The sequence below is a fragment of the Candoia aspera genome, chromosome 13 (genome assembly GCF_035149785.1).
Source record: "Candoia aspera isolate rCanAsp1 chromosome 13, rCanAsp1.hap2, whole genome shotgun sequence".
Lineage (NCBI taxonomy): Eukaryota > Metazoa > Chordata > Lepidosauria > Squamata > Boidae > Candoia > Candoia aspera.
In genome coordinates this window covers 1,946,952-1,974,534 of record NC_086165.1, presented here as the reverse complement: position 1 = coordinate 1,974,534, position 27,583 = coordinate 1,946,952, and the positions used below count along the sequence as shown (strand labels likewise).

General features: G+C 46.0%; 1 protein-coding gene across 1 annotated transcript; it reads right to left on the bottom strand.

Annotated features, from left to right (window-relative positions):
* MTMR10 (myotubularin related protein 10) lies at positions 1–27,311 on the bottom strand. The gene is made up of 16 exons (XM_063313918.1): positions 27,146–27,311; positions 24,360–24,420; positions 18,481–18,617; positions 17,022–17,094; positions 16,712–16,854; positions 11,246–11,336; positions 9,932–10,127; positions 9,591–9,678; positions 8,420–8,508; positions 7,543–7,673; positions 6,413–6,482; positions 6,052–6,122; positions 4,642–4,811; positions 3,928–4,098; positions 2,156–2,338; positions 1–768 (listed from the first exon to the last, which is right to left on the bottom strand). The coding sequence occupies exons 1-16, from the start codon at positions 27,197–27,199 to the stop codon at positions 169–171; spliced, it is 2,328 nt and encodes a 775-aa protein (XP_063169988.1). The 5' UTR covers positions 27,200–27,311; the 3' UTR covers positions 1–168.
* Positions 27,312–27,583: the final 272 nt, after the last annotated feature.

Genomic DNA, 27,583 nt, shown 5'->3' with positions numbered 1-27,583 from the left:
TACGTGCCCTACAGACCAATCGACCGCACAACTAAAAAGCAAATCTGGGCGTCACTAAAGCACGAGGGTTTTGCCTTTAAATATTTTGTGCAAAAACATCAACTTTGTCCATAAAGTTATGGCAGCTCCCAGTAGCAGTGTTGGGTTAAGACAGCAGGAAGTGTCAAATTAGTCCTCGTTGGCGAGGGTCTCTGTCGACAACCAGATTTTGGCACCGCTCAGGAACTTGCTCAGCGGCGTGCCCAGAATGCTTCGCCGGCAAAGGTTGCCCACGGGTGAGAACGGAAAGGCGGAAGAGAGGAAGTCGGGCGCCGCGGAACCGCCGCTGAGCCCGCGGGCCCCGAAGTACATCCGGCTCTGCTCCAGCTCAGACGCGCCGGCCGGCAACGGGGGGCTGCCGTTGCGCTGCCGCAGGCGCCGGTTCAAGGCGTCCACCTCGTCCGCCAACAGGGAGATTTTGTGCAAGGCGGTGACGAAGCCCCCGTGGCCGATCTGGGCCTCGGGGACCCAGCGGAAGTAGCAGAGTTTCCAGAGCTTGATCTGGGTTCCGGAGAGCCGGGGCAGGATGACGCCGTGGAGGTCCGCCGGCTTAGAAAACCAGTCCCGGAAATACTGCTCCATGCCATCTGTAGTGTTGTCCATGTGATGAAGGAAGTCGGGTTTTAGTTTCAGAATGAGGGAGTTCCTTCGTGGGAGACAGTCTTGCTCGCTGATGATTCCGTTCCTGAGGGAAGACGGGAGGCCTCTGAGGGTTGAGCTGTAGTTCTTCTGGGGGCAAAAGGTGAAATAAAATCGGCTCAGTTCACCACTGTTTGCCGCACAGGCTCTGTTACAAGTAGTCCTCGCTTAACAACCACAATTGGGGACTGGAATTTCAGTTGCTAAGTGAAGCAGTCATTAAGCGAATCTGACCCAATTTTATGACTTTTTGTGGCGGTTGTGAAGCAAACCATGCAGTTCCCCATTGGTTTTGCTTGCTGGAAGCTGGCTGGGGAGGTTGAAAATGGCAATCACGTGACTGTGGGACGCTGCGACGGTCATAAGTGCGAGGATCAGTTACAAGTCAGGTTTTTAGCACCACTGTAGGTCCGAACTAACACTAAATGAATGGTTGTTAAGTGAGGACTACCTGTACATGTAAAGTGAATAAAGGAATTGGATACAATTAAGGCAACCGCAGATATGGCTTGTTGCTATCTAGTCCAGAATTCTGTGTGTCCATTGCAGGACCCCAAGTTAAGAGCTCCAATAACCCATGTGGCTGTGAAAGAGTGCGGAAAGCAGGCAGAGGATAGGTTTTTTTGGCGTAAGCAGAGGCAGACTGTACAGAGTAAGGACGAGGACCTGGATGGAGAGGTACAAGCTCCATTACCAAAGCAATGAGGGATGAAACCTCTCATAAGTCTGCAACAGACAGGTAATATTAGGAAGAAGCTTGGACAGACACCTCCCCAGTGTAAGGGGGAGGAGGCCCAGCACAATCAGACTTGCAAGATTGTTATGACAGCCAACCTCAGTCAAAGTAGTTTTAGCCTTCCTGTGGAGTGGATTTTCTGGTCTACCTAATGGGGCTGACCTGGACCAGCCCTGATGTGGGAATTGTGGGAAGGAAATGTTTCAAAGAGACTCTGCCTTAATTGGCTTGTTAAAAGTCTGCCTGGGAATTTACTCTTCCTGTTTTCAAGGTTAAGGCTTCACACCCGATAAACACGAAGGTCGCCTTTCTGAAATCCCGGGGATGCTCGCTTGTTGGATTTGCGGCTGTGCGGGGGGCTTGACCCCAGCCATCTCCAAGACTTCCTTCCAACCATTTCAACTCTCTCTGCAAAGTAGATGTGTTTGTGGGTCTGTGTCTGTGTCCGGTATGTATTTACTTACGAGAGAGAGATTTTTAAACAGTTCACATCCCCAAAATGCAAGTAGGCCACTTGATTAGTTGAAGATGAGTTACCTTTTCTCCTACTGTGCACTGATACATTTAAAAAAAAAACCCACCGTAACTGTAATAAGAAAAGAAAAGCTGAATTTGGCTTCCATCACATGTTTCTCAAGCCAAAGGAACAAGGAGGGATGCACAGCCTCCAAGCACTGCTTCCATTCCCATGACAAAGCCTGCCATCGCTGCAACCCAACTGTTAAATCGTCCCATTCTTACCTTTGATCTTTTAAAGGTTTTCACAGTCCCGTTGCATACACAGGGGGTGCTCTTCCCAATATACAGGGGGTTGTGAAAGAGCAGGCGATCCCTTGGCATGAGTTGAAGAGACCAGTCCCAAGTGGAAGGGAATTTTAGGCCTTTCTCATCGCCCAGCTGAATATTTTTGCTTATGGCAAATTCCTGGAAGAAACCAAATCAAAGGATGTTCAAAGAAGAAACCAATGTTCCCTTCTCAAACAGGAAGGCTGCGACCCTCAGAAGACTCATTTGGAGCTGTTGAGGTGTCCTGGGAGATTCCCCCACCTTTGTGCCCTGACTGTGCTGGATCAGTTTTCCTAGCCTTAGCCATTTTAAGAAGTTGGACTTCAACTCCCAGAATTCCCCAGCCAGCATGGCTGGCTGGCTGGGGTATTCTGGGAGTTGAAGTCCACACATCTTAAAATGGCCAAGGCTGAGAAAAGCTGTGCTGGATGGTAACTACCATAATTTTCAGCCAGGTGAACCTGCATCCTTCCAGTTTCCAAGATTTTTATTAGTAGGTTACCACAGACACGTATTTGTCCGATTCATGACACGATCGGCAACTATTTACTTTTGGTTTTAAAGGAAACATTTTATTCTTTACTTTTTAAACTAAGCTAAACGGAAGCAGCCTGAGAACAATAGTTACATGTCTTGTAACTGATCAGTGATGTAGGCTTACTCCTGTCTTGAGCACCAGCCCCTTCTGCCCGCCCCAACCTTGGGCTAAGACCGGGGTAGGGAGACCCCACGTCAGGAGGCCTTCCTTGCAATGAAGAGAAAGGCTCGTAGCCTTGACGGGGGTGGGACTGGCTCTGGAGGCCGCCTGCTGGGTGGCTGCTGGGCCTCCTTGGGCAGCTGGCTGGCCACTGGGAGAAGAGGCCGCTGGACAAGATGGGCCAGGGGTCCCATCCAGCAGGGCATGGCTTATGTCCTTAATTAGGGTCACACAACTGGAAGATACAAAAATCAGACTCTCTTCATGCTTGAGAGCTACACTTTTCCAGCATCAGATTTTTTGTCTGCGTGGGGGAAAGAGTTGAGATTTGAGTCCACTCTAAAACTGATAAAGGTTAAAATCAGCGACTTCACAATTTCTCAGCACAAAAGGTCCTGTGCCTCACACTGCCCTTACCTTGAAGGTTTAAACTGCACAATGAAAAAGCTCCCTACTGAAGTGCAACATGTCTGCTTAGGGGCAACCACCATGACTGTACAGGTAGTCCTGGCTTAATGACCATTTGTTTAGCGATGGTTCAGACTTACGACAGCACTAAAACCTGACTTGCGACCAGTCCTCGCACTTATGACCGTCGCAGCGGTCCCCGCGGTCACATGATTGTCATTTGGGTGCTTGGCAACCAGTTCACATTTACCACCATCACAGCATCCTGTGGTCAACTGACCACCATTTTTCAGCCTTCCCAGTCAGCTTCTGGCAAGCAAAATCAATGGGGAACCATGTGATTTGCTTAACGACCACGTGGCTCGCTTAACAACCATGTGATTCGCTTAATGCCGCTGCAAAAATGGTTGTAAAATCGGGTCAGATTTGCTTAACAACCACATCACTTAGCAACCAAAATCCTGGTCCCAATTGTGGTCATTAAGTGAGGACTGCCTGTAATACCATGACAGATACTCTCCCGGCTCCAGGTAAAGTCAAGCTCTTCACACATTTCAGTGCTGCCTCCTATGGCCCCTTGGTTTGACCCTTCCCAGCTCTGTTGGTCATGTTTTGCACCCACCGTGCTTTGCTTTACTCTCTGGTGTGGAGAATTGAAGAGGAAAGTACCAAACAGTGAGATCCGGGTGCTGTCGTACAAGATGGTTAAGTAAGCTTCCGAAAATTCGAAGGCCGACGGGTACTGCTCCAGCAGCTGCCAGACGCAGTCAAGGAACATCAGGAATAAAGGAGACTAGAGTTGGGGGAGACACGTGGTTAGGTGGAGAAGACCTCTGCGGACACCTGAGTTGATTGCAAAGCAAAGCAAAGCTCCCTCAAGTTGCGTTCGACTCCCGGTGACTTCACGGACTCAACCGTGAGTTGGTTTGCCGTGGCCTTTTTTAAGGGTGTCCTTTCATACTTCCGAGTCTCCCCAAGGGATTTCCTAGTGGCTTCCCACCCAAGCTTGAACCAGGTCTGGCTCTCCTTGTATTGTTTTAGTGGGGAGATCAGACAAGATCCACTAAGTTCCACCCTTAAATGTCTGTAGTCCAGCATTTTTGCACTGATCCATCAGGCCGTTGCCTGTTCTCACAAGGGTGAACTCAAGCTGTGATCAGGAATGGTCCACGCATGCTGGCTTTGCCCCCGGTCCCTCCATGCACCTTGCCCGCTCTCCCCCGCTGAATTAAATGGATCACTGTATTACTTTTTCTGGGCAGAGGAATCCCAGTTTTAATTTCGTTAAGTTCCCCATGCCATTTCTTCACGTTGATAATTTTTTTCATCCTATTACCTCTTTGTCGGATTTCTTCAAGTGATTGCACCTCTCTAGGAACGGGTATCCTGCCATGACCCACTCCTTCTGAATCAGGCTTTGAAATCCAGCGATGGTCCGGAAATGGGGATCCAACATCACTTGGATGAGGGAAGCCACGCAGCAGCTCAAGTCTCGCCCTTCTTCCTCTGTGGAAGAAGGAAAGGGTTAGCCACCAGACCTCAGGATTCTTTTTGCACAACCAATGCTATTGTGATGGGTGGATGGAGAGTGCCAGGAAGAAGACCTTGATGGAGATATGCAAGCTGCATTGCCAGGACAAGAAGGGGTGAAACTTATTTTAAGTCCATGACAGACAGACAAGATTCAGAAGTGGCTCAGAAAGACACCTCCCTAATTCACTGAGCTACAAGGAGGAGGAGGAGGTAGAACACCATCAGACCTGCCAGATTGTTGTTATAGCCAATTTTAATAAGAATAGTTTTAGCCTTCCTGTGGAGGTGATTTCTTGGTCTAGTGGGGCTGACAGTGGAGGACAGTGTGACTGACAATGGAATGGAAGTAGAATTTAATCACACACCACAGAGCCTGCATTCTCTTTTATTTCCACATACTGTACTCCCAGTTTGGTCGGGAGGATGTTGTCTGATCCCATATTAGATGATTCATTAAGACAAGAACCAGCTTGTGATTAGACTCCTGAATATTTAATACGTTTTTTTAAGTGGAATGTGGAATGTGGGAAGAATGTATATTTTATAGTAATTATGGTATTTTTATTTTAGTGTCTGGTTGTGTTTGTGAGCCAACTGCAACAAAATTTCATTTTATTATGCACTTGGTGTATAGTGTATAGTGGGATGACAATAAAGCTGCCCTGCCCTGCCCTGCCCTATCTGTCTGGGCAAACTGGCTGCAACTCACTGCACAGGGATCTATTTTTAACACAAAACTGCTTTTCTATGCTGTATAACTTATTCAGAGCCACAGGGTCAACAAAGGACCCTCTAGGAACATAAAAATCTATTGCAAAGTATCTGCTTTTTACATGAATGTTGGTGGAAACCGGTTTTAAATGCCTGCACAACTCATCAAAACTTCAACTGTATGGCAATCCATCTGGTTTGATGTGTCTCTACACCAGATGAACGCCAGGAAGGAACTGGATGAGAGAAGAACTCTGGGGGGAGATGGGCGGTGGCAAAATTCGACAAACAAACAAACAAACAAACAAACAAGAAAAGAGTTCTGTTTATGGCATGGAATAGGGATAAATATATGGGAAAGAACTGGGTGAATTAATCCTGAACATGGTGCCAGGCCAGCACTCAATATTACTGAAATTATTTTTGTTACAAATGCTTAATTAAGACCATATAAAAGTTTTCTATGAGCATCAACATGATTTTTCAAAATTGTGTGGCTTACCTTGTAAAATTACTGAAACATGCTTGCTGTCCAGCATATAGACCAGTTCTGCAGAATGCTTCAGGAAGAGCCTAGACCAAGGGATCCCAGACCCTAGATTAGCTCACTTAAGTGAATTTACAGGTTAATCATCATACAACATTTCCAGAAATCAGTTAGCTTTAATGCCCGGCCATGCTGATTTCTCCAGAAGGAGATTCACGTTTTCAAAACTCAGATTTTCTACACCATGCGTAGACAGGGACTCTTCCTGAGGATCTCGTTTGCAAGTCATACAACTTTAATCTTTGAATTGACATTGTGTTTATGGTAAGTGGTCTTCCAGATTTTCTGGAGAGAAGATTCCAACCTCCTTCCATACCTCACAAACTCCAGCCAATGGGAATTATCCAGCAAGGACAACCATTTCTCCTCCGTTTCTTCAAAAGGTTCTACGATAAAAGGGAGAAATTATTTTCAAGAACGTCTTTGCAATATCAAGGACCAGCATTATGGGGTGATGTGGCTGTCTTTGAAACAGAGTCCAAGCACAACGGATTTACAAGTTGCTTGACCATGATTAAGGGAGGACAACAGATGCATGTATTCCTTCAAGGTTTGAATATAAATTCCCCCAGAACCCTCAACCCTGCCTACGTCTATGGTCGGCCCTGCCAAAAAATATGGCAAATTTTAACCAGTTTTTTTTTTTTCAAACCAATGCTTGTATATAGCTATTTAAAGCTTTAGGCCAAGATGGAAACCAATCTTTACATTCATCTCCCAGATGACAGGAACACGTGAAGGAAAGTGAAAATGATACCGCAGTGCTCCTATACTTATATTCTCCAGGCCTTCAGAATAAAACATCATCAGGAGGAGATATTTATAATAAAACATCATCAGGCAGGGTCCAGGAGGCAGGCCTTCTCTGCACCGGCACCCGCCCTCTGGAACATCCTTCCCCCGGAGGTGAGGCAGGCCCCTTCGCTCCCGGACGAATTTGAAGATCTGGTTCTGCCGCCTCGCCCGGGGTGGGAGGGGCAATAATTCTTCCTGGGGGAGGCTGGCACCGTGGATCCCTCCCCAGTGAATGAGGTCCTCGCTCCTTAGATTTCGTATTTATTTTATGTTTGTTTATTGGCTGTTTACTGTATATCGTAATTTATATTTTCACGGTTTTAACTGCTGCTTTTATTGTAAACCGCCCAGAGTCCCCCTTTTTGGGGGAGATGGGCGGTGATAGAAATTTGAGAAATAAACAAATAAATACACAAATATTTAGAAACACAGAAGAGGGCAGTTTCTCCTTCCTGTCTCACGACTGACTATGATTAGAGAGTCGTAGCTACTGGATACTCAGTGCTATTTGAGCAATCCTTTTCGGACTTGTCTTTGAGAAGTTGATATTCTCAGATCTTAGAGAACGTGTTCTGCACGTATCCTGCCCATCTCAGATTGCCCACCTCCTTTGCAAAACAAGGCCCATCGAAGTGGATTGGGAGGGCCTACCATTCACACACAACTGCTTCAGTTTGAGAAAGGCAGTCTGGATTTCATGGATGTTTGGCAGACTTTTATCTAAGTCAGATTTGTATACGTCACTCCTCTGTGGATGGCTTCTGGTGATAGCATTGCAAACCCTAAAAGAAAAGGAAGAGGAATCAGAGAGAGGACATTTCTAGATGTGTTCAGGACGGCTCCTCCCCGTGGCTGGCCCCAAAGCCCCTTCTCAGCCTGAAGAAAGCTGCTAGCATCTGCTCCCTAGCCTCGCTGTATCCTGTCAGCAACCACACACCCAACCACAGCCTCAAAAAATACTCTGCTCTGAAGCACCAGATGGCCAGAGCGGGGGGTGGATAAGAGAAGGGACACGGAGGCAATCTCGCCACACTTGAGTCAGCTGGCTTAACTCTCGGTAACTTCTATCAAGACTCGATAATCGCTTGGATTTTATTATATTTTATATGTGTATCTATTGATACTATTCTGATTTTATTGTATATTATACTGCTTCATTGTGAACCGCCCAGGGTCCCCCGAGTGGGGGAGATGGGCGGCAATAAAAATATGATGAATAGATAGATAAATAAATAAAATTGTGCAAAACAGTGCAAAATGATTTGCATGAACATCCCCTGAAACTCAAGAAACCGACTCTTCCCAGTCTGATGCTCTGCGATCCTCATCCCTCCATCTGCCAACAGGGCTCCTTGGCATGCCTGCCGTTCTCACCACGGGCCATGCTGGGCGGAGAGGATGGCTTTAAGGGCACGGTGGAGCAGAATGCCAAGCCGCATCACTTTTACTCTGCGTTATCTGTGCTCTCTGCTGGGGCAGAAGGTCAAGACAGAGAGCAAGACAAATGAAATCAGACCGCGATCCTTACCGTTGGTCTATCTTCCGCTGCTGAAGGGCATCCTTGATGTGGGCCATTCTCACCAGAGCATTCCCGTTGGAATGATTCCAACACCACATCTAGGAAATCAAGGCACAGTTTTAAGGGAAGCGGAAAGTTCCGCACATCACAATATGCCCGGAGAAAGTCAACAGCATCTTAAGAATCCGTCTTCGTTTTCAACTGACCACAAGAAGTTGGTTCAGAGAGAAGGTTCAGAAATTGGTGCCTGAAGCTGCTGAAACAAAGTGGTTTCTTTCAGGGGTTTCACAGTGACCTGGATAGTTTCTTTTGTGTTTCTTGCCCCTGTTGGCTACTGTTATATGCCTCCCATCCCAACACAGTTTTATTCTGTTCCATTTCTTCCCTGTTGGCCTCAGAGCATCCTGGTCAAAAATATCAGCTTACTAGACATTCTGGATCTTATGAATAATTTGCATCCCAATCATTATAGGGAAGAGCTGGGTTAATCTATGGCAGCCTTTCTCAACTTTTTGACCCTGGAGAAACCCTTGAAATATTTTCCAGGCCTCAGGGAACCCCTGCACATTCAGGCTCCAATACAGGCCAGAAGTCACAAAATTATTATATAGGTAGTCCTCACTTAACAACCATTTGTGTAGTGACGGTTCGGACTTAAGACAGTACTGAAAAAACCGACTGTATTTGTTTCATGTGTAGGCCTGTATATATGCCTTAACAGTGTTCTTAAACTGAAAATGAAGAAGGAAACTTAGCTCTTCAATGTGAAGTTGCCCGAATCTGAAATAATTTTTTAAATAAATCGTGATCTCCCAGGGAACCCCTAGGGACCTCTCGCAGAACCCGAGGGTGCCACGGAACCCTGGCTGGGAAACCCTGGTCAGGAAACCCTGGTCTACGGTGTCAAAGCATCAAGAGTCTGGTTACATCTTTTCCAGCTAACAAATTTTATTCTGCTTATGCCTTTAAATAAAATTCGCTAGTCAGAACAGGTGCTACCAAACTCCTGACTTTTTGTATCCCACTGTGCACTACCGGGGCCACAGGGCCCCCTTGCCAGGAAAAAGAGAAACTCTTCTCTGTCATCAGAGCAGCCTCCATTTCTTTCAGTCTAATAACGCACCACCTCTTGTCTCTGTTTATACTTAAGAAAGAACGGCCACACCTCCCTCGCACTTACTGGCATCCGTCGTCCCGTGAAGGAGTAAGAATACAGCTTTAGATCTTGATCCGCAAGAGAGGAGGGCACGACAAAATATTCTGGAAGGCTTCGGAAAAAACAGAAAGAGGGTCATACCCATCATTTTGAAGTTAAGTTGGCCATTTTAATTCCAACACAAGATCTTAAAAATAAGGAGCCTTCCAAGATTTCTTAGCAATCCAAACACACTTCCTTCTGAATACATCAGTGGTCATCTCTGAAGAGAACAGCTCACAGGAAGAGCAGATGGTGCCCTACATTTCACACTGATCCTGCTTTCAGCCCTGCTGTCACTTCCTTGTTGAAAGAAAAAGGTTCACCTGGTGGATATCATGTAGCCTTCATTGACTGAACACACACGCCATTCTGATGCTCCCGTCCTCTTGATTTCTCTATCCCAGTCTGAGAAAGTTTCAAACAAGGGGGTCTGGTGGCCAGCACCACCACCACCTCCTCCTCCTCCTCCTCCTCCTCCTCCTCCTCCTCCTCCAGGGTCAATTCCATTAACCTTTTTTGCTGGAGGAAACAGAGCAAGAAGAATATTTTCATTTCAGAGTGGGAATGGACAGAGGGACAGGATTTTAGAGGAAAAACAGAGAGGGATCAATATTCAATGCACGGGTTTTTAACAGAGGACAAATGAACTGAAATGCTGAAAACTGCAGTGAGTTTTTTTAACTGCAGTGACAACCAGGCTGAATTTCCCTAATTCCCCACCTGTTGTCAGGTTCTCATGGTCTGGGGCGACAACTTCTTAGTGGGGATTGCCCCAAAGTCAGTCTGTCCACCTGCCATTTTGCTGCCAAAGTTTTTGATCTGAGAGAAGGCCCCCTCCCACAGCTTTATGACAGAGAGCCCATATGGCTTATGTTAAAAGATTGGAGATGGACAAATTTCCCCCAATTGTTCTATAATATCTGTGTCTAATACAGAGGAAAACTAACCAGTTGATATTCAAGTCACTTCATTCCTAATGATCAGAATTGATTCTGAAGGTCTTCAGTCAAGAACGCCCAGAAGTGAAAGAACTTGCACCCATCCCCAAGGTGTTTCTTGCAAATTGATCTGACTGATAGGTTGACACAACTAAGTGGAGTCGGTGTGTACCCAGCTCAGCAGGAGTAGCCAAAATCTGAGTGGAAAGATGTTGAGCCACCTAATAGGGGAAGATGCTGGAGTGTCCCCAGTGGGGTAAATCTGGACCCAGAGAGAAATCTATCACCAAGGGAAGGGAGGGACATTCAGATGTCCACTGAACCAAAACACATAAATGGAAAGGATTGATACATCTGAGAGCAGCATAGGTCTCAAACCCTCTCTGTGGTGTTTGACTCTCACTGATGGTGTGACCTAGTTGGGTCATGAAACGTCTGCAAGCCAACAACCAGGCTCAGAGAACAGCAAGGTTTCCACAGTTCAACCCCGAACTGCAGATTAGTCTCCTCTTCTGAACCCTCTCTGCATCATTTTAACAAAATCAGATGACTACAGAAAGGCTGTTTTAAAGCTGTTCATAATATAAGTGGTGCAGACAATATGGCTTCTTGCAATCATCACATAGCTCCTGCAGAAGTTAATATCCAGGTGACAATCGAAAAAGCCGCCGCCCCTGGCATTTCAGAGGTCTCCATTACCTGGATTGTGGTATTTCTTGCCCACGTATTCAAATGCAAAAAGCAGCTGGAGATCTGCGGGTTGGGAGTAGTGTGCTATTGCAAGACACACCTGGAGGTGGAGAGACAAAAGAAGAAACAATCTTCAGACGAGAACAAGCGAGGTGGAACCCCATACAAATTAGTTTCATGGGTGAGAAATTACGAGGAAGGATCGGAGAACCGACTTCCAAAGTCAGCTCTCGGCGGAAACGTGTTGCCTTCCGGAATGCCCGCAACTTTGATTTCCTCCCCTCCCCAAAAGCCCAACTTGTTAGCTGTTGATGCCTGAAAGAGCAACCGCACACAGTAACGGCTTTGTCGTGGGTTTTAATGGATGCCATTTCTTATTAGTGCCAGTCTGCCAATGGCCTCCACAATATGCCATGGAAAAGGACAAAGGTCAACATTTTTCTGTCTACCAGGGGAAAACATTTCACGGATTAATCATTTTCTTGTTTTCAGAAGTGCTTATGGGGCAAAAAGGGAAGACCTGTTAAGAGCTTTGGCTGAAACCGACTGCTCCAACTTTCAGTTCCTACTTTCTGAGAATCAGCCCAGATGGAACAGGCTGAGAATCAGGGTTGGCTATGGGTTGGTTTTGGATCACTCCTAGGGGAGACCCAAGGAAAGATTTTGCTTTCTGTGTCCCACACCAATCGGATGGGCTCTATTGGTAGGCAACCTCCTTTATTTTCGTCTCTCTTCTGGAAGGGCGTTCATGCGTTCATCTGCCTTTTTCTGGAAGATTAAAGATAATGCTTAGATCCGATTTTTTTTTTTTTTGGCCCTGCTCCACCTTGATAGACACTCTGGAAACCCACTTTTGAAATCTGGCCTTTTCCTATGGCATGTAAAGCAGCCAAATGGGCTGCAGAGGGTGGGCAGAACTCATTGGCTGGACCACCTATTTCATTAAGCCTGGTTTATTCAATAAATCATAATGGTCTAGGTCAAGGTTTCTCCACCAGGGTCCCGTGGCACCCTCGGGTTCCGCGAGACGTCACTAGGGGTTCCCTGGGAGATCACGATTTATTTTAAAAATTATTTCAAATTTGGGAAACTTCACATTAATGTCCTAACAGCCAGGAACCACGCTGAGACAAGGAACAGGTCTCTAGGGTTTTATTACTGCTACATAACAGAAATCCTAACAAACTGAAGAAGCGTGGGAAAAACCCAGACAAATAAACCCCAAAGGTTAAGGCGGTCCCGATCTGTGTCTCTTGGAATGGCTACCTAATTCCTCAGTGCTACGCATGCGCTTTACAGCCTGGATGGGAGCCCCCTGCTCACCATTCTTACTCATGACAATTAAAGAGGTAAGTCTCATTCTTAATTTTCAGTTTACAAACACTGTTAGTGCATATAGACAGGCCTACCCATGAAACAAATATAATAATGTTGTAACTTCTGGCCTATCTTTGAGCCTGAATGTGCAGGGGCCCAAAAAATGTGAGCCTGAATGTGCAGGGGCCCTGAGGCCCAAAAAATATGTCAAGGGTTCCTCCAGGGTCAAAAGGTAGAGAAAGGCTGGCCTAAGTTCATGAAACACACTAAACCCAAATCAAGCCAACCACATATTGTTTTGGAGTGTTTTGTGAACTAAGCCATACTAGACCCCAACAGAATGTCTTTATGCTGTATTCATGCTCTACCTAGTAAGTTCACTTCATAAGGTGGTTTCGGGGAGAAAAAAGAAGACTTTTTGACAACATCTTTGCCCAAAGAGCATGACACTTAATCCTCCTCCGTCTAACTGCTTCTTCTAGGTGTGACGTGCTCAGACGGAGGGCAGCTTTGCTCTTCCTTCTGTGGTGAGGCCCAGAAGATCCCCATCCCCACCTGAGGGAAGCTGGGGGGCCTTGTCCCAACTAGCACCCTCCAGCACATCTGGCTGGGAATTCCGGGTGCTCCGGTCCCAAACATCTGGAGAGGACAGAGCACAGAAGGCTGCCTTTGAGAGTGATAAGAGAGCGGGAACAGCTTTGATACCAAACGCCATTTATCTTAAGCATTCTGTGCCCAAGTAGGGTAATTTAATCTGCCAATACGCAGCCAGTGGCGAAGGGGCCGCCCCAGTTTGAAGGCAACGCAACTGAACAACCATTACTGCTTTCAACCAGCAGGTCAAACTAATTCTGATAGAGCGGTTTTCATTCTCCCCAAGGACCGTGAAGTTTAGCTGAGCCATCAAACCAAGCTAAGGGTCCTCTCGGCGTCCAAAGCGAGGGTCACTTCGGAATCCTGCCTGAAACACACCCTCTCCGATGGAGCTGCTGATCTGATTCTTCAATGGCCTTGCTCACAGCCCAGCTCCCCTCCCTCCCACACCCGCCTGACTCAAAAATCATTTGACAGCAAAAAACAACTGAACTGCAGACTGAAGCCAGCAGGGTTTCCGCCGCCTTTTCAGTTTCTACCCACCCGTTTATTCAGGACACGTCCCACATGCCTATGCAAACTACGATTGGCAAAATGGTTGAATTCCGGTGACAGGACTGCAGGCCGTTTTTCAAGCTTCTGGAAGATTCTAAGCCTAATGATCATAGCGGTCTCACTTCCTGAGGCTTCCCGTTCCTCTTAGTCCAAAAGAGCCAGTATAATTCAGCCACAATCATCCAGGTGATGACGCAGCATCAAGGAATGGCTTGGTGTGGAAGGCTGGGAAGGCCAACTGCATCCCCCCAGACCTCAGTAGTCGCCGCCTTCTGGCCTAAAGACATATTCTTCTTCCAAAGGAAACGGGAAAGGGTTTTAACATTCCCAAACTGGGAATGTTTGGGAGGAAATACCCCCATGAAAACAGCAAGAGAGAGAGGGAGCCTGGAACTGTTTCCTCTGTAGTGCAGGAACTATGACTCGACTCAAACAGAGACTAACTCACTGACAGCCTTCTCTCCTTTGGGACCCTCCCTGTTTGGAAAAGAAAAAGTGAAGCAAGAGAGAACAGACTCATATGGAAAAGATAAAACTTTCCTGATCATCCTTGGCTGACAAGTGGCGCACCCTATTTCTCTTCCTTGGCCAACCAGAAGTGGGCTCAGAAGCACAACATGATACTGGGTTTTCAACCGGGTTTACAAATCCTGGAATTTAAGTAGCATCAACAACACCCAGGACCAAGGATGACTGGAGCAAGCCGAAACAGAGAAGTGATATGGAAAACTGAGATGACTGTGACATGTTCCTAGTCTTCTGGCTAAAAATATACTGCAGCTGATTGCCAGTGCTCCTTTTAGATTGCTCCTCCAGCAGATGGGTGTTAAGGAGCAGCAGAGACATGTTGATCTTTCTCTGACAGCCCCAAAATCAGCTTTGTTCTGGGAAAAATAACAGAGCCAAAGGCTGCTAAGAACAAGGAAAATGTCTTGATGGATTATGGAGGGGTCAAAGCCTACTGTTTATATGTTTCCTCTGTTGATCAGATGAAAGAATTATGTGTTTCCTGCATTGATTAAATCAAAAGGAAATGCTTGTTGGGGACTGCCAGTACCTACCTTTCTGCCAAGTGACTAACAAACTAGTCAGTCCATGAGGATATCTAACTAACGTTGACATGGAAAATAATCCAAAATGTATCAGCTGGTTCAGGTGACATCTGGGCACTGCGTGTGACACTTTGCTCTTGCACAGCTTTTTAAGCTAATTGTCCACCATGTTAGAAGTAATTATTTCTCACTCCTTGGCACGTTGCGGTCTTCCACGCCCATTTTGGTGCATACACAAGTTCACATGGGCCCGGATGGTGCAGAAGCACACGTAGCAATACTACAGAAAATTATTTGCACTGTACGTGCTGTGAGATTAAACTCTGCTAATACTGGGCAGTGTAAACATTTGGTTCTGCTAATGTGAGGAACACACTCAAAGGTCCCTTTGTATTCTATGCTTCCATTTTTTGAAAAAAAAAACCCAATCTATTTTAGCTTGCTAAACAAGATCAACTCAGCCCATGTCTCAGTTTCAGGATGTTAGATATTTACAGTTTCCACCAACTGGGAAAAAAACACCCCTGCCTCAACACACAGCTGTATGAGAAATTTAAACCAAGGTGCCAACTAGTGGTACATGCCACACTGAATAGACTTCTTGTTCTTTTTTTTAAATCCAAGCCCAAACATTCATTTGGGAGGTTTAATATATGTGCAGATGAACCATCTGCCAGGGAAAATTGGACTCCAACTTGCCAGGAGCTACACGTGAATTTTCACATCTGCTTCTTTCAGGAAGAGTGGATTACAGGACAGTCATTCCCTGTGCCGAACTGGGGTTTCGGATCTCTTAAAAGGGAACCACATTTCTGTGCCTTGAGTCAACAGAACCTCTTCTGTGAATGCTTTCTTTTAATACACCGTTGAATTCCACTCTGACAAGGCTTAAAATAAGCCTATTCTGTTCGATCCATTGGTGGTTAATATCTGAACAGTGGGATGCAATTCCCCTAGAGAATCAGGAAGATCCTTAAGGATGGTGATCTCTTCCCTTCCTGAGACCCTGACTAGCTTAAAGGAGCAGAAAATCACTTCTCAATGCAAATCTTGCTCAAGGGCGAGAATCAGCCCAGGGGGATACTTCAGACCCTAACAATTCACCTGCTTGTTAAGTCCAGGTTGGCCTTCCCAAGCAGCCCCGTCAATCCTTCTTTCACACACGCAGAAATCAAACCACAAAGCCTTAAACTGTAGTACCAGAAAACGGTGGATGCTAGCTTTCTTCCAAAGATGCCAGGACATAAAACCAATCAAGTTCCTGGCCTGTCCCTGAACTGTTAATATTCTGTCATCTCAATAAAGTAGTTTTAGCCTTCCTGTAGAGTTAATTTCTTGGCACGGTCTACCTAATGGGACTGACATCAGTCTTGCACGTCTGATTGTGCTGTATCCCCTCCTCCTCCTTACAGCTCATGAATTATGGAGGTGTTTGCCTGAGCTGCTTCTGAATCTTATCTGCCTTTTGTGGACTTAAAATATGCTTTACCCCTCATCACTCTAGCAACGGATCTTCCCTATCCCCGACAAGGTCACCATCCTTCCTCTCTACATTTAGGCTGAAGGAGGGAATGTCCCCCAAGCAGAAATCCCTTCCACTGAAAACACAGAAGGAACAAAATTTATAGCATAGCTTCTTTCCAGCACGCAACATCTTTTTATCTGGGAAACTTTCCATCTCCAAGCCCAACCCTGTCCAGAAGTGGTTCATCATATCAATGAGACAAAATATATTTCTTCTGCCTTCGCAATTAGCACTCTACCTTTCACTTCTGAGGCTACGCTGGAGGGCCCATTTTTGACAGTTTCAATACCCTGAAATAGTGAAATGCCCTTTAATTATTCGGTGGGTTGATCCATTCTTTTCCTTCCCACAATTAGCAGTTAGCAAACACTGTCTTCGTCCAATACTTCCCCCAGTCCACTATTTCAACTGTAGATCCTCAAGACACGGTACCTTTTTTGCACTTTCTGGTCCAGCTTCATCGAAACGAAAACGGACAATGCGAAAGTCTTTGCAGTAAATGATTAATTCCGTTGGATTAAACTTCAGTTTTTGGTTGGGGCCCAGAACTTTCTGCTTCCTCTTTGTATCGTTCACTGCAAGAAAGGGGGAAAAGAGACATAAAATATTATACACTTTTGTTTAAAACAAAGCATAAAAAAGACATATCTTATAAAGGCTGTTAGCACGTATTTTTGTTTCTGCAATTCATATGCCACAATTCCTAATTAATGTAGAAGTTTAGTAACTTATTGGTCCGTACCTGTGACTATTTGCTCTACACAGGTCAGGGCAACATCATGTTCTCCTAGGAGAAGATTTCTGTACTGGAACTTCTGAAATACAAGAGATGCATTCAAGATATATGCAAGAACTCACAATTTTAGTTGTGTCCTGCTGCAGAAAGGCCAAAATTTGCTTTGCCTTGAATTTTTTTTTCTTTTTTTGAGGGGGCAGAAAAATGCTGTTACACACTAGAACACAGTGATACAAATATTATATTTTAAATCCAAACAGGGAAGTTGCAATTCTTGTAAGATACCCCATCCCTGATTCCCAGCTATTCGGACACACAACTCACATGACTGGCATTTAATGTGGCTTAACTGCAGTTAATTTCAGCATCCATACCTGTATTCCAAAGTTTTGTAAGGTATTTTTAAAATGCCCATATGTTTTTAGAGACTTTCCCCTTCCCTTTTCCTTTTTTTAAAAAGAATAGTGCTTGCTTGGAATAAAATTATCTTTCCTCTACTCCCCTTCAGCCACAAAATACCTAAACTAACTACCTGCCTTTGCCACACTTACATGGGGCAAATTTAGGGAAAAGATGCAAATGGGCCAGGCAGCAGAAGCTGCAAAACTTGGATTTTTTTCCATCAGGTTAATTCACTGCACTGCAGCGCAACGCAAGAGCCGCACAGCATGAACCAAAGCCGAGTTCAAAGAGGGCTTCCTCCGCTTGTCTATGAAGGAAATGTCTGGGGCCCACGTGGGGATTCCACACAGGCTTCTTTCGAAAGAGAACGGGGAAGCCCCAACGTGCCCAGAGCAGCTGGGCCACGGCCAGAGTTTTGACAAGGATGCCCGAAGAGCCAATCCACCCGTTGATCTTCATCACTGCCCTGTTTCGCTCGATTGACAGGTGTGACGAGGTGAGAAAGTGACAGCGGTGTCACAACGAGAGATTGCAAGATCGTGACCGGCTGGAAGGGGAACACAACCCTGCCTAAAACTCCAGTGAAGTGGAGTCAGAACATCTAACCCCATGATGAGAACCATACTGTAGATCTAATGATCTAAGATTGGGCAGGACTGGACTGCCTGATGGCTGAACGCAGTCAGCTGAGATGCAGCAACCTCAAACCCACAACAGCTGGGAGCTGAGATGCCACCAACGACATCTGAAGGAGCTTCTAGCTGGGGTGTATTTATGCCATGCTGCTCTCTCCACAAACACACCCAAGATGTGTGCTAGCATGTGTCTCGTGCTCAGCTTGACACAAGACAGAACAGTGGAAAGGCTCAGAAAGAATCAAAGCTCTATTCTGGGGTCATGCGTGAGACCATATTGTATGCATCCTGGCTACAGAAAAGGATACCTCGGTAAACAACCTGGACGGCAAGTCACAGGATCAAGAGCCTTCCCAGTGGAGATCCATGGTGTCCTGCTTAGGAGTCAACACCGCTAAGGGCAATCCTATTCATATCATCGAACCAACCTGAAGTGGGATGGTGTCATCTGTAATGAAGGATATCTTGAAGTTGCTGCAAACCAGCTTTCCCCAGAGGTCATATTGGCTTGTGTCAGTTGCAATGCATTTCCTCACAAAGTTCACTTCATTCACCACAATTTCACCTTAAAAAAGAACACGAAGAGGGTAAAATCACTGAATAAAGTCTTCAGCTAAATCAGAGGTTCTTAACTGTTTTCTGCCACAGAGCCCTTGAGTGAAATCTATGGACTCCTTCTCACAAAAATGTAGTTAACTGCAGACAATTTAATGGTGAAAAGAAAGTGGTTCTTTCCCTCCACCATATGCAAGTTCACAGACCCTCTGAAATCCACGGATCTCCAAGGGGTCCAGGGACCTCAGGTGAAGAACGCCCGAATTAAATGCAGCTGAACTTGTGGCTTCAGAAAGGGGCTTGACAAAAACTGCTTAAAACGAGAGCTGTACAAAACTTAGGATTTGATGTAAAAAGGTGCTTTGAAGCAGGAGGGGCATGAACACAGCACCTCCTTGCATCTCTTTAAAGCAGCTGCATCTTTCCTTGCTTGTTTTGCTGTCTTCTGCAGCTACCTCAGGATCCCAAGAAAAGATGAGGCTACTTTAAAGAGTCACAGAAAGATGCTACATTTGTGTCCTTGCCCTCCAAAGAACCTGTTTGAAACTGAATCTGAAGCACTGACTTGCCCTACTAAAAACTTATTTCTAAAGAGGTTGAATACAACCCTTCTTGGGGCCCTTACATTTCACTTAATATCTGTATAATTTGGATCACAGTATAACTCGTTCAAATAGCGACCAGAATCTAATTATTAGGTAATTTCTGTTTGGCAGGCTGCAAAGATTTAGAGCAAAAGAACCAAAATTTAAACATTGGAAATAATTATTGAAACCCAAGAACCTAAGCATCTAGATGTAAAGTGATGTCTCCAATAAACAATTCTTCTTTTCTTCTTTGCAAGCAAATCCTCCAAACGTTTCCCTTAGGCTGTTTATTTTCTTACAACACTTCTGTAAAGTCTTTCGAGTATTTTTTCTAAGATTATTTATAACAACAAATTAAGCGTCCAATAAAAAGTGTCCAAATCCACTGCAAGAGATTAAGCATGGTACATTTTTATTAACTGATTTTAAAATACTTGTATTCTCCAAAAATCGGACACGATTGAATGGAGATATATATGTCCGATTCTTGGAGAATACAAGTATATTCAGAATTGGTTCAACTGGGACAGTAATATATATATATATATAATACTTTCCCAGTTGAACCAATTCTGTTTTCAAGGGTAAGTAGTTTTAAAGCTTTTAAATAATGAAAATCTAACATTTAAAGGGAGGTTATGAACTGTTCTGCTGATGACCCAGAGCTAATGAAACTTCATGTCTTCCACAGAAGCTGCAGGTAGTGCATGCTTTCTTGCAAACCCACTTGGGAATACTTAAAACTCATTCCTTGTTCATAAAACGCCAACCAAAAAGAATAGTCCAGGTCAGTGTCTTTCTACTGTCTCATCTGAAACTCACAAGAACAAAAAGTGAAAAAATGCTCCTCAGGAGCAGGACTAGAAGACCCCCTAGGGTCCCTTCCAACCCTATGTTTTTATGAATTCAGATCAAACTGAAAGCTTTTTTTTTTTTTTTTGCATTGGCCAGCATTCAGTTCAGAACCCTGGCTTCCCACACAAAGGTAAGCAACAGCTGTATCTGCAGGTATTTGAACATTATGTTTACTCTAAATTTAGCCCCAGTCCAGCACCCCTCTCCTTCCGTTTTACAGGCACAAGCCGTTCCAAATGCAGAATGACAGTCATGTGTGTGTGACTCAAGCAAGAAAGCTGCATTCGTTCTGCCAAGAACTGAACAAACGTCCAGCCACACAGTTATATCTGCAGAAATCACACCAGAATTAAGAGCCCCCCAAAATCCTAAGGGGAGGCATGTAAATTAAAGCCAAAAATAAATATCTTCCACAAAGATTTCCTCGGAAATCTGAGTTATGCTTCAGAGGCAATTATCAAGAAAAGCAGGCAACATCTGGACTTCATACCAGATTTATTTGAATCTATTAGATGGTCCATTCTTAAAAAAAAAACTATTTAGCTGGGCAGCTGTGTAGAGAGAGAGGGTTTTGCAATGAGAAGAGAGGCTTCAAGTCTTGGTTGTTACAATGATCTAACACAGATTTGTCCTCAGTTGACACCCAATATAGCATTGTATTTCTCCAAGCACATCCAGGAAATTCCACAAAGGTCTAACACAGGAAATATCATCATGTAACCATCTGACATAAAAAGGCTGGAATGCTGAGTTGAGCAGAGATGAAAAGGGGAAATCCGGTACCCTTAAATTCTATGTAGGGGCTACTGATCATTGAAGCCAAGAGCCAAGTTGGTCTTGGGGCCAGACAGGTAACAGTTCTCTAAGGTTCTGCAAGCTGGTGGAGATCTGAACCCAAGTATTTCTGAACTTCATTTACATCATCCACATTTCATAGAAGTCCGTACACTAAATGACCAATAAATATGAGTTTTCCCTGGAAGTGTATTTTGTACTTTCTGGGCATGCATGAATCTGCCCCAAACTTTGTATTTTAGGTAAGCGCTACAACTTTCCTTGAGTTAGCAGCAGAATAAAAGCACTTGTTGATCAACTGCAACAGAGGAGAGAATTTATGGGAAAGGAAACACCAGCCAAAGAATTTGGCATCTCGACCCTAACGCCTTCCTGGGGCTGTGGATTTCTAAACCCCGTATCTGCTTAGCGTTTGACAACAGAAGCAATGCACCAAGTTCTTTATTTACTTGACAGTAGAAAACACAACTGCTTTACATGCCAATCAAAGACTTCGCACATGTTAATGCTGACTAAATGGGGCACCTTTTAAAACTTTATTTGCCCATCCTTTAGGAAAGCAGATACATAGGATCAGTAACAGGTCACTGTTACAGATCCCATCTTGCATTTTAGGCTGACGATTTACAGTTCTGTGGTCAATGTTTCGATGGGTCAGCTGCCAACAAAATTCACTGATGCCTGAAGCACTGCCCGGCTGAAGTCTATTTGATATGCAACGAAGAGAGAAGTCCTCAGGGATTAACATTTTAGGTTAATCTCTCTTGCGTCAAACATCAACCGTTGAATTCCAGAGTTCCAATGGTAACAAAACAAAAAATCATACCGCGTTGAAGTTTTGCCGACTCTTAGAACAGTACAATGGGCACAACTCAAGCCATATCAAGCTTGAATTTCATCCGTCTTCTTGAAAAAGCTACTCAACACCTCTCTGGTAAACTACATCGGCAATTGTTCTTCCCCATGAACTCTCCAAATTGTATCTCTGCTCTACTTCTGTCCCTTTATTTATTTTGTTGTAGTATTGCAGAAGCATTTAGGTAGCTGTAGGATAACAATAACTGATAGGTTTACATACGTCCACAGATATATTGAATTTATTTGTTTTTTTTTAAAGATTATTTTACCCTGACAATGTTGAGAGACAGTAATCACCAGCAAGCAGCTTACTGTTAGCATGTCCTGGGCATTTAAATGTAAATTTCCTCTAACCTATTTCTAAATGAATCTATTCCACCTGCTCTGTAGCAGATTTTGATGGTTCAAAAAAACTACCACTCGGAGATTCAACTCGCAAGCTCATGAAGTGCTTTCTGAAAATGATTTTAGCTCTCCTGACATATTAACGGTCTCACAAGAACCCTCAAAATAACAGCCCACTGTTTTAACTGTTGCCACCTGTTCAGATTTCATTCAATACTATTCAAGGAGATTTAACATTTGAGATGCAGAAGCTGACAACAAACTATGCTAAGACAGACTTAAAATGAGTCCTTTTATAATTAAGCACAGCAAACTATTATTTGGACATGCTGTTTGGTGGTAACAGCGATATTGTTCAGAAGATTATCTTGGCGATATGAATATTAAGAAATGAAAGGGAATGAGAGAAAAGCTAGTCTTTTAGATCTGAAACCCAGGATGTGCAGTGGCATCTTGAATGAATTTTTACATCAAGTACCTTTTATTGTAAACCACCCAGAATCCCTCTTTTGGGGGAGATGGGCGGTGATGAAAACAAACAAACAAATAGGTCTGATCACTTTATTTCTGCTAATTCCTTATCTGGACATCCCAATTCCTGCCATGGCATCTTGTGAATCTTAGTTGAAGATCCTTGACATGTGGCACTCCTCTAGATATGTATGATTATATAACATGTATTGGTGTGGAAAATGTGCTCAAAACCCTACCCTTAAAATCTCCTGCCAATGGAGCTCTACTCTGGTGACCTCATGAAGATGTCCACCTGTTCTTGGCAACCAAATGGAAATAGTCATCTGCAGAAACCTTTACAAAGGTGGGACGTATTCGAATAACCCCTGAATAAGCTTGTTGTCTCATAGGCCGTACAGAAAGCACTGCATGACAGGAAGGACACAGTTATGCACACTTGCCTCAGTGTATTATGACCTTCAAGATGTGCCAGAACAAGATAACAATCGGAATTCACTCAAAGCCCTTTTTCCCCTTTGCATTGCCCAATCACTCAGCATGAGAAGGCACTCTTATTCCCTTCAGGCAACTGAATTTAAGAATATCTGCTCTCCAGCTCACAAGTGCCTCCCACACTTCCCTGTCATTGCGCAAACACATTCCCCATAAAGGCAACGTTTCTGTAAAAAATCTACAAGGATGCTACACCATTCTCTTAAATCCACTGCCAACTTAGCATTCTCAAGATAATGTGCCCCCTTCTGTCCAAGACTCCTTTGAGATCTTAGCAAGTCACAGTCCAGCATCTGCTACCACTCCTCACATGTCTAGTGCCAGGAAGCACACTGCAAAATGTAGAGAAATCAAATGCCAATAAATCATTGAGCATGAACGCAACGGAGGCGCAAACATGGTAAGCCAAGCTCTGCTCTGCGGTTGCCACTGCAACGCCTGTAACGGGATTATGCGCTTACAGATTTTGCTCGAGTAACCCGAAGGCCCATTTCTGAAATCCACATCTATGCAAGCATCGCTCAGCACAACTGGAAGGCTTAGCCTATGTGGATTATTCCAGCCTGACCATTCAGAGAGAGAAAGTGTTAAGTGTTAAGAATGGTATCTGCAACACTGAACACTCTCTTCTTGGCTCTGTAAAGTTAAATAGAAAACACTGATGTGCCAGGTGTTGAAAAAATAACACGGAAAGGAGCCAACAAATATTGGCAGACATTTGTAAGACCACCATTACATTCCCCCTGATTCTTAGCAAGCGGCTTCACCTTCTGCAATGAGCTTTGGGAGGTTTTCTAGGAGGCAGCTGAGCAGTTGGAAAAGAGGAAAGAAGCAGGCACAACCCCCCTCCATTCCCATTGGTTATTTGCAGAAATAAGTGTCACAGGGCTGCCTGGTGATTTAATTTTATAGCCAGTACCAACCGGTAAAAAAATTAATACTGCACACCTCTCTTTTCTCGCCTAGAAAACCTGGGGGAAGCCGTTTTCTTGAAAGCAGGAGATCAGTTGGGCTAATAAATCCTGAATCTAGGCCTCTTTGAATGTTTAAAAAAGGACAATTTTGGAAAGCCACAGAATCTCTGAAGGCGGAAAAGGCATTCGCAGTGGACACGTGAACTGTTGCCGTACAGAGAACAAACAGGCAAAAAGGTACAACGTTCAAGCCATCAGGACAAATAAAACAGAAAGCTGGGGGTTGAAAGAAGAGCTGCAGATGCCTAAAAAGGAAATTAGGCCCTTAAGGAGCAATAAGAGTCTTGCAGTATCTTAAAGGCTGAGAAATGTGTTCCAGCAGAATCCTGCACGGGGCAAAGCCTGTTCTGACATCTGTCTGGAATGTTTTACCTGGAAGAAGGACAGGCTCTAATTTCTTAAGTCGAGGTTCCGGTATTATCTTGTCTTCAGCCTGAAAAACAGGAGCAGGAGAAGGGAGATAAGCAGCAATACATAAAATAATCCCAGTATTATTTTGTCCAGCCCTCAAAGCAGTTTTATCCAAAACTAGCCAGTGCTATCATAAACGTGTTTAACAGCAAATTAGGAGGAAACCAGCTAAAGCAAATAAAGCTGTAATCAAAAGCAAAATGCGGGCTCATGTACTGAAAAACCCTTTCCAAAAACAACGTTAGCCATTTCCTTCTCAGGAGGGTATGCCCTGGCGGAGACCGGTAGCACCTTTTCCCAACTAATCTGTTTTGTTAAGAGGCGTAAGCTGAGACCTTCGCTGGAGAAAACTGATGCCTTTAAGAAGAAATAGTTAGTTGGTGAGGACGTATACGGCTCCTTAATCTGCAACAAACTGGATTACAAACGGTATTCCAGAATAACTGCAGTTTCAAGCCTAGATGAGCCTTGTAAACCTAGGCAAGTCAATTTTACAAAGGCAACTAGGGAGATTCCAACATGTTTATCACAAAGCAACCACGAATCTCTTGTTAGGAGGATGAAAGAGACCAAATTATGTTCCTTTTCCTAAGCAGAACCTTTCGGCTGCTTCTGCAAACAATTCTTCCCTATTTCCTGTATATCTCTTTGATGGTTATTGATACACAGTTGATATGCTCCTACAATTAACCAAACTATGTGCAACTCTTAAGCCTTGTGGTGGAATGTAAGTCTGCCAACAGGTCACAAAGACCGGTAGCTTTGTTTTTATTAACATCAAGGCTATGGACAAGAAGAAGCTGTGGAAGGGGGTAAGTGCAAGGGATCTCCGACTTTCTAGCACCTTCAGAGAAGGGTCTCATAACGTTTAACAGCCTGCCCTCTGCAGAGCCTTTTCCACCTCTACAAGACAGCTTCATCATGGGATGCAAAGTTCAAAAAGATGAAAAGGGCCAAAAAGTTCAATGGGTGAAGTGGGCTTTGAAGATGGTCACTCTGGGAACGGGATACTGAGCAGGCTGGGCCTTTCATCTCTGATCTGGGGGAGCCCAGCTGGAGTCCCTGCCAAGCCCCCCTCTAGGTGGGAGAAACACAGAAGGTGGGGTGCCCCATCCAGACTGAACAGTTGGCTAACCCCTAACGTGGTCTAAAGGGCGGGACCGGAGCATTAAGCAACCACCAAAAGTGATCCGCCAAGTCTGAGCAGCCCTGAGCAACTTTTTCCGATTCATCTTCTGATTGTGCCTGTGAAACACTGGTGTGACAGCACCCCTGCTGTTTTTTTTAAAAAATGAGCAAATTTCAGCCAAAAGTTTTGGAATTCAGAGGCTCCCATAGTGAAGCTATATATCCTAAGGCTCCTTCCTTCATTCCATGGCACCCTTTCCAAAAACGACTCCTTGGCGGCTCGGTTCTGAAAGCAGCGGTTTGTTAAAATAACGAATTATTTGCACACTTCACGCATGACCAGGAAAACAGTAGGTGTCTTGAAATCAACACCCTAATTGAGTAGCCTACTAATTTTTCAAACAGGGGGTCTGTTTGCTTTTAAACCTTAGGCCAGTGTTTCTCAACCTTGGGGGCTTGAAGAGGTGTGGACTTCAACTCCCAGAATTCCCCAGCCAGCCATGCTGGCTGAGGAATTCTGGGAGTTGAAGTCCACACCTCTTCAAGCCCCCAAGGTTGAGAAACACTGCCTTAGGCCAACTCATTCCTGTTTGGGGTGACATTCTCACACATTTCAGGAGGTGGAATATTTCAATTACAGCTGGAAATCCAAGAGGCCAACACCAACATGCTTCCAGGGTGTTGATTTCATCAGAGCCGGTGGGCAAGGACTCTTATCCTTGCAAGAACTCAAAAATCACTTCAGGGCAAACTGTCCCTCCAAGGTGTGTTTCCTCCTCTACCTTACCCACCAGGTGGACTATTTTGTCTTTTTGCCTAACTTCCAAGATACAACCCAGTGCGCTGGCTGCCTTCTTCCTCCAACAGGGATAAAGCAGCCACGCTCAATAAAAACGAAGCACGTGTTTTGGGGGTGCAAGCTTGCAAGGGGAGACCCGGGGTGCGGGGGGCAGCGGTCTAGCCGGAGGATGCAGGTGGCCAAGCCGAGGAGAAAGGCGGCATCTTCCCAGGAGCCCCGCCCCGCCCCCGCCCCGGGACAGGAGGGGTGCCCGGACGGGAAGGAGCCACCCCGGGGCGCGGGGAGGCTTCCCCGTCCCTGCAATTCCGTTGACCCCGGGGGCACCTCTGCGGAGAGAGGCGGAGGAGGACGCGCCTGGCCCGGGGCACTGCCAAGCGCTCAGCCTGCCCTGCGCCCGGCCCGGGCCCTTCTTTGCGGGGCAGCCGGTGCCCGCCGGAGGGAGGGGGGGCATCTTGGCTGGCCAGCGGGAGGATTCCTCGCCGCCGCCTCTTGGCAACTGCAAGCTGCGGGGGGGGGGGCCTTTGAAAGACCCCCCCGGGATGGGCATGGCGGGGCTCGCCTGCGAAGGGACCCCTCCCCGCCTGGGCTGCTCAGGTCCGCTCCCTTCTTGGCAGGGCAGCCCGCCGGCCGGCCAAGGCGGCTGCTCCCCGCGCAGGTGAGGCTCCGCCAGGTGAGTCTCTCGGATCCGCCTCCGGACGAGGGGAGGGGAGGCGGGAGGCCGAGCCGACCCCCTGGGGAGCCCCGGGCCTGGACGGAGGGAGGGAGGGAGGGGAGGAGGCGGCGGCCCGGGGCCGTGGGGGCGCGGACCGGCGGCGCTTACCTGCGGCAAAAGGTACGACTTGAAGGTGGCTTTGGGGGCCCGGAGGGAGAACATGACGGCGGCAGCGGGGGCGGCGGATCCCCGGGCAGGCAGGCCGGCCCTGGTCGCTCTCCCCGGCAGCGCCGGGCGGGGTTCGTGGCCCCACCTCGCTGGGGAGGGCCGCGAGCGCGCCCCACCCCTTCCCGCTCCGCCTCCTCCTGCCGAGGCGGCGGAGCAACTGAGCGCCCCTGGAAGGGAAGCGCCTCGGGCGCGCGGAGCCACGCCCCCGGCGGGGAGGGGCGGAGTCACCGCGAGGGCAGAGCCAACGGGCGGCGCGGAGGAGGAGACTCCGCCTCTCCCTGTATCCTAGCAACCGCGGCGAGAGTCGCTGTGGGTGGGCGAGGGAGGGCTGCGAGAGGGAGGGAGGTGGAGGCGGTGGAGGCGGAGGCGGCGGAGGAG

Excerpts from the sequence above, each read along its gene's own strand:
- MTMR10 (XM_063313918.1), bottom strand. The coding sequence starts at position 27,199 with ATGTTCTCCCTCCGGGCCCCCAAAGCCACCTTCAAGTCGTACCTTTTG. Across the intron at positions 24,421-27,145 it reads AGTCGTACCTTTTGCCGCAG|GCTGAAGACAAGATAATACC; the intron begins GTAAGCGCCGCC and ends CCTGTTTTTCAG. Across the intron at positions 2,339-3,927 it reads AGAGAGTAAAGCAAAGCACG|GAATTTGCCATAAGCAAAAA; the intron begins GTGGGTGCAAAA and ends GGTTTCTTCCAG.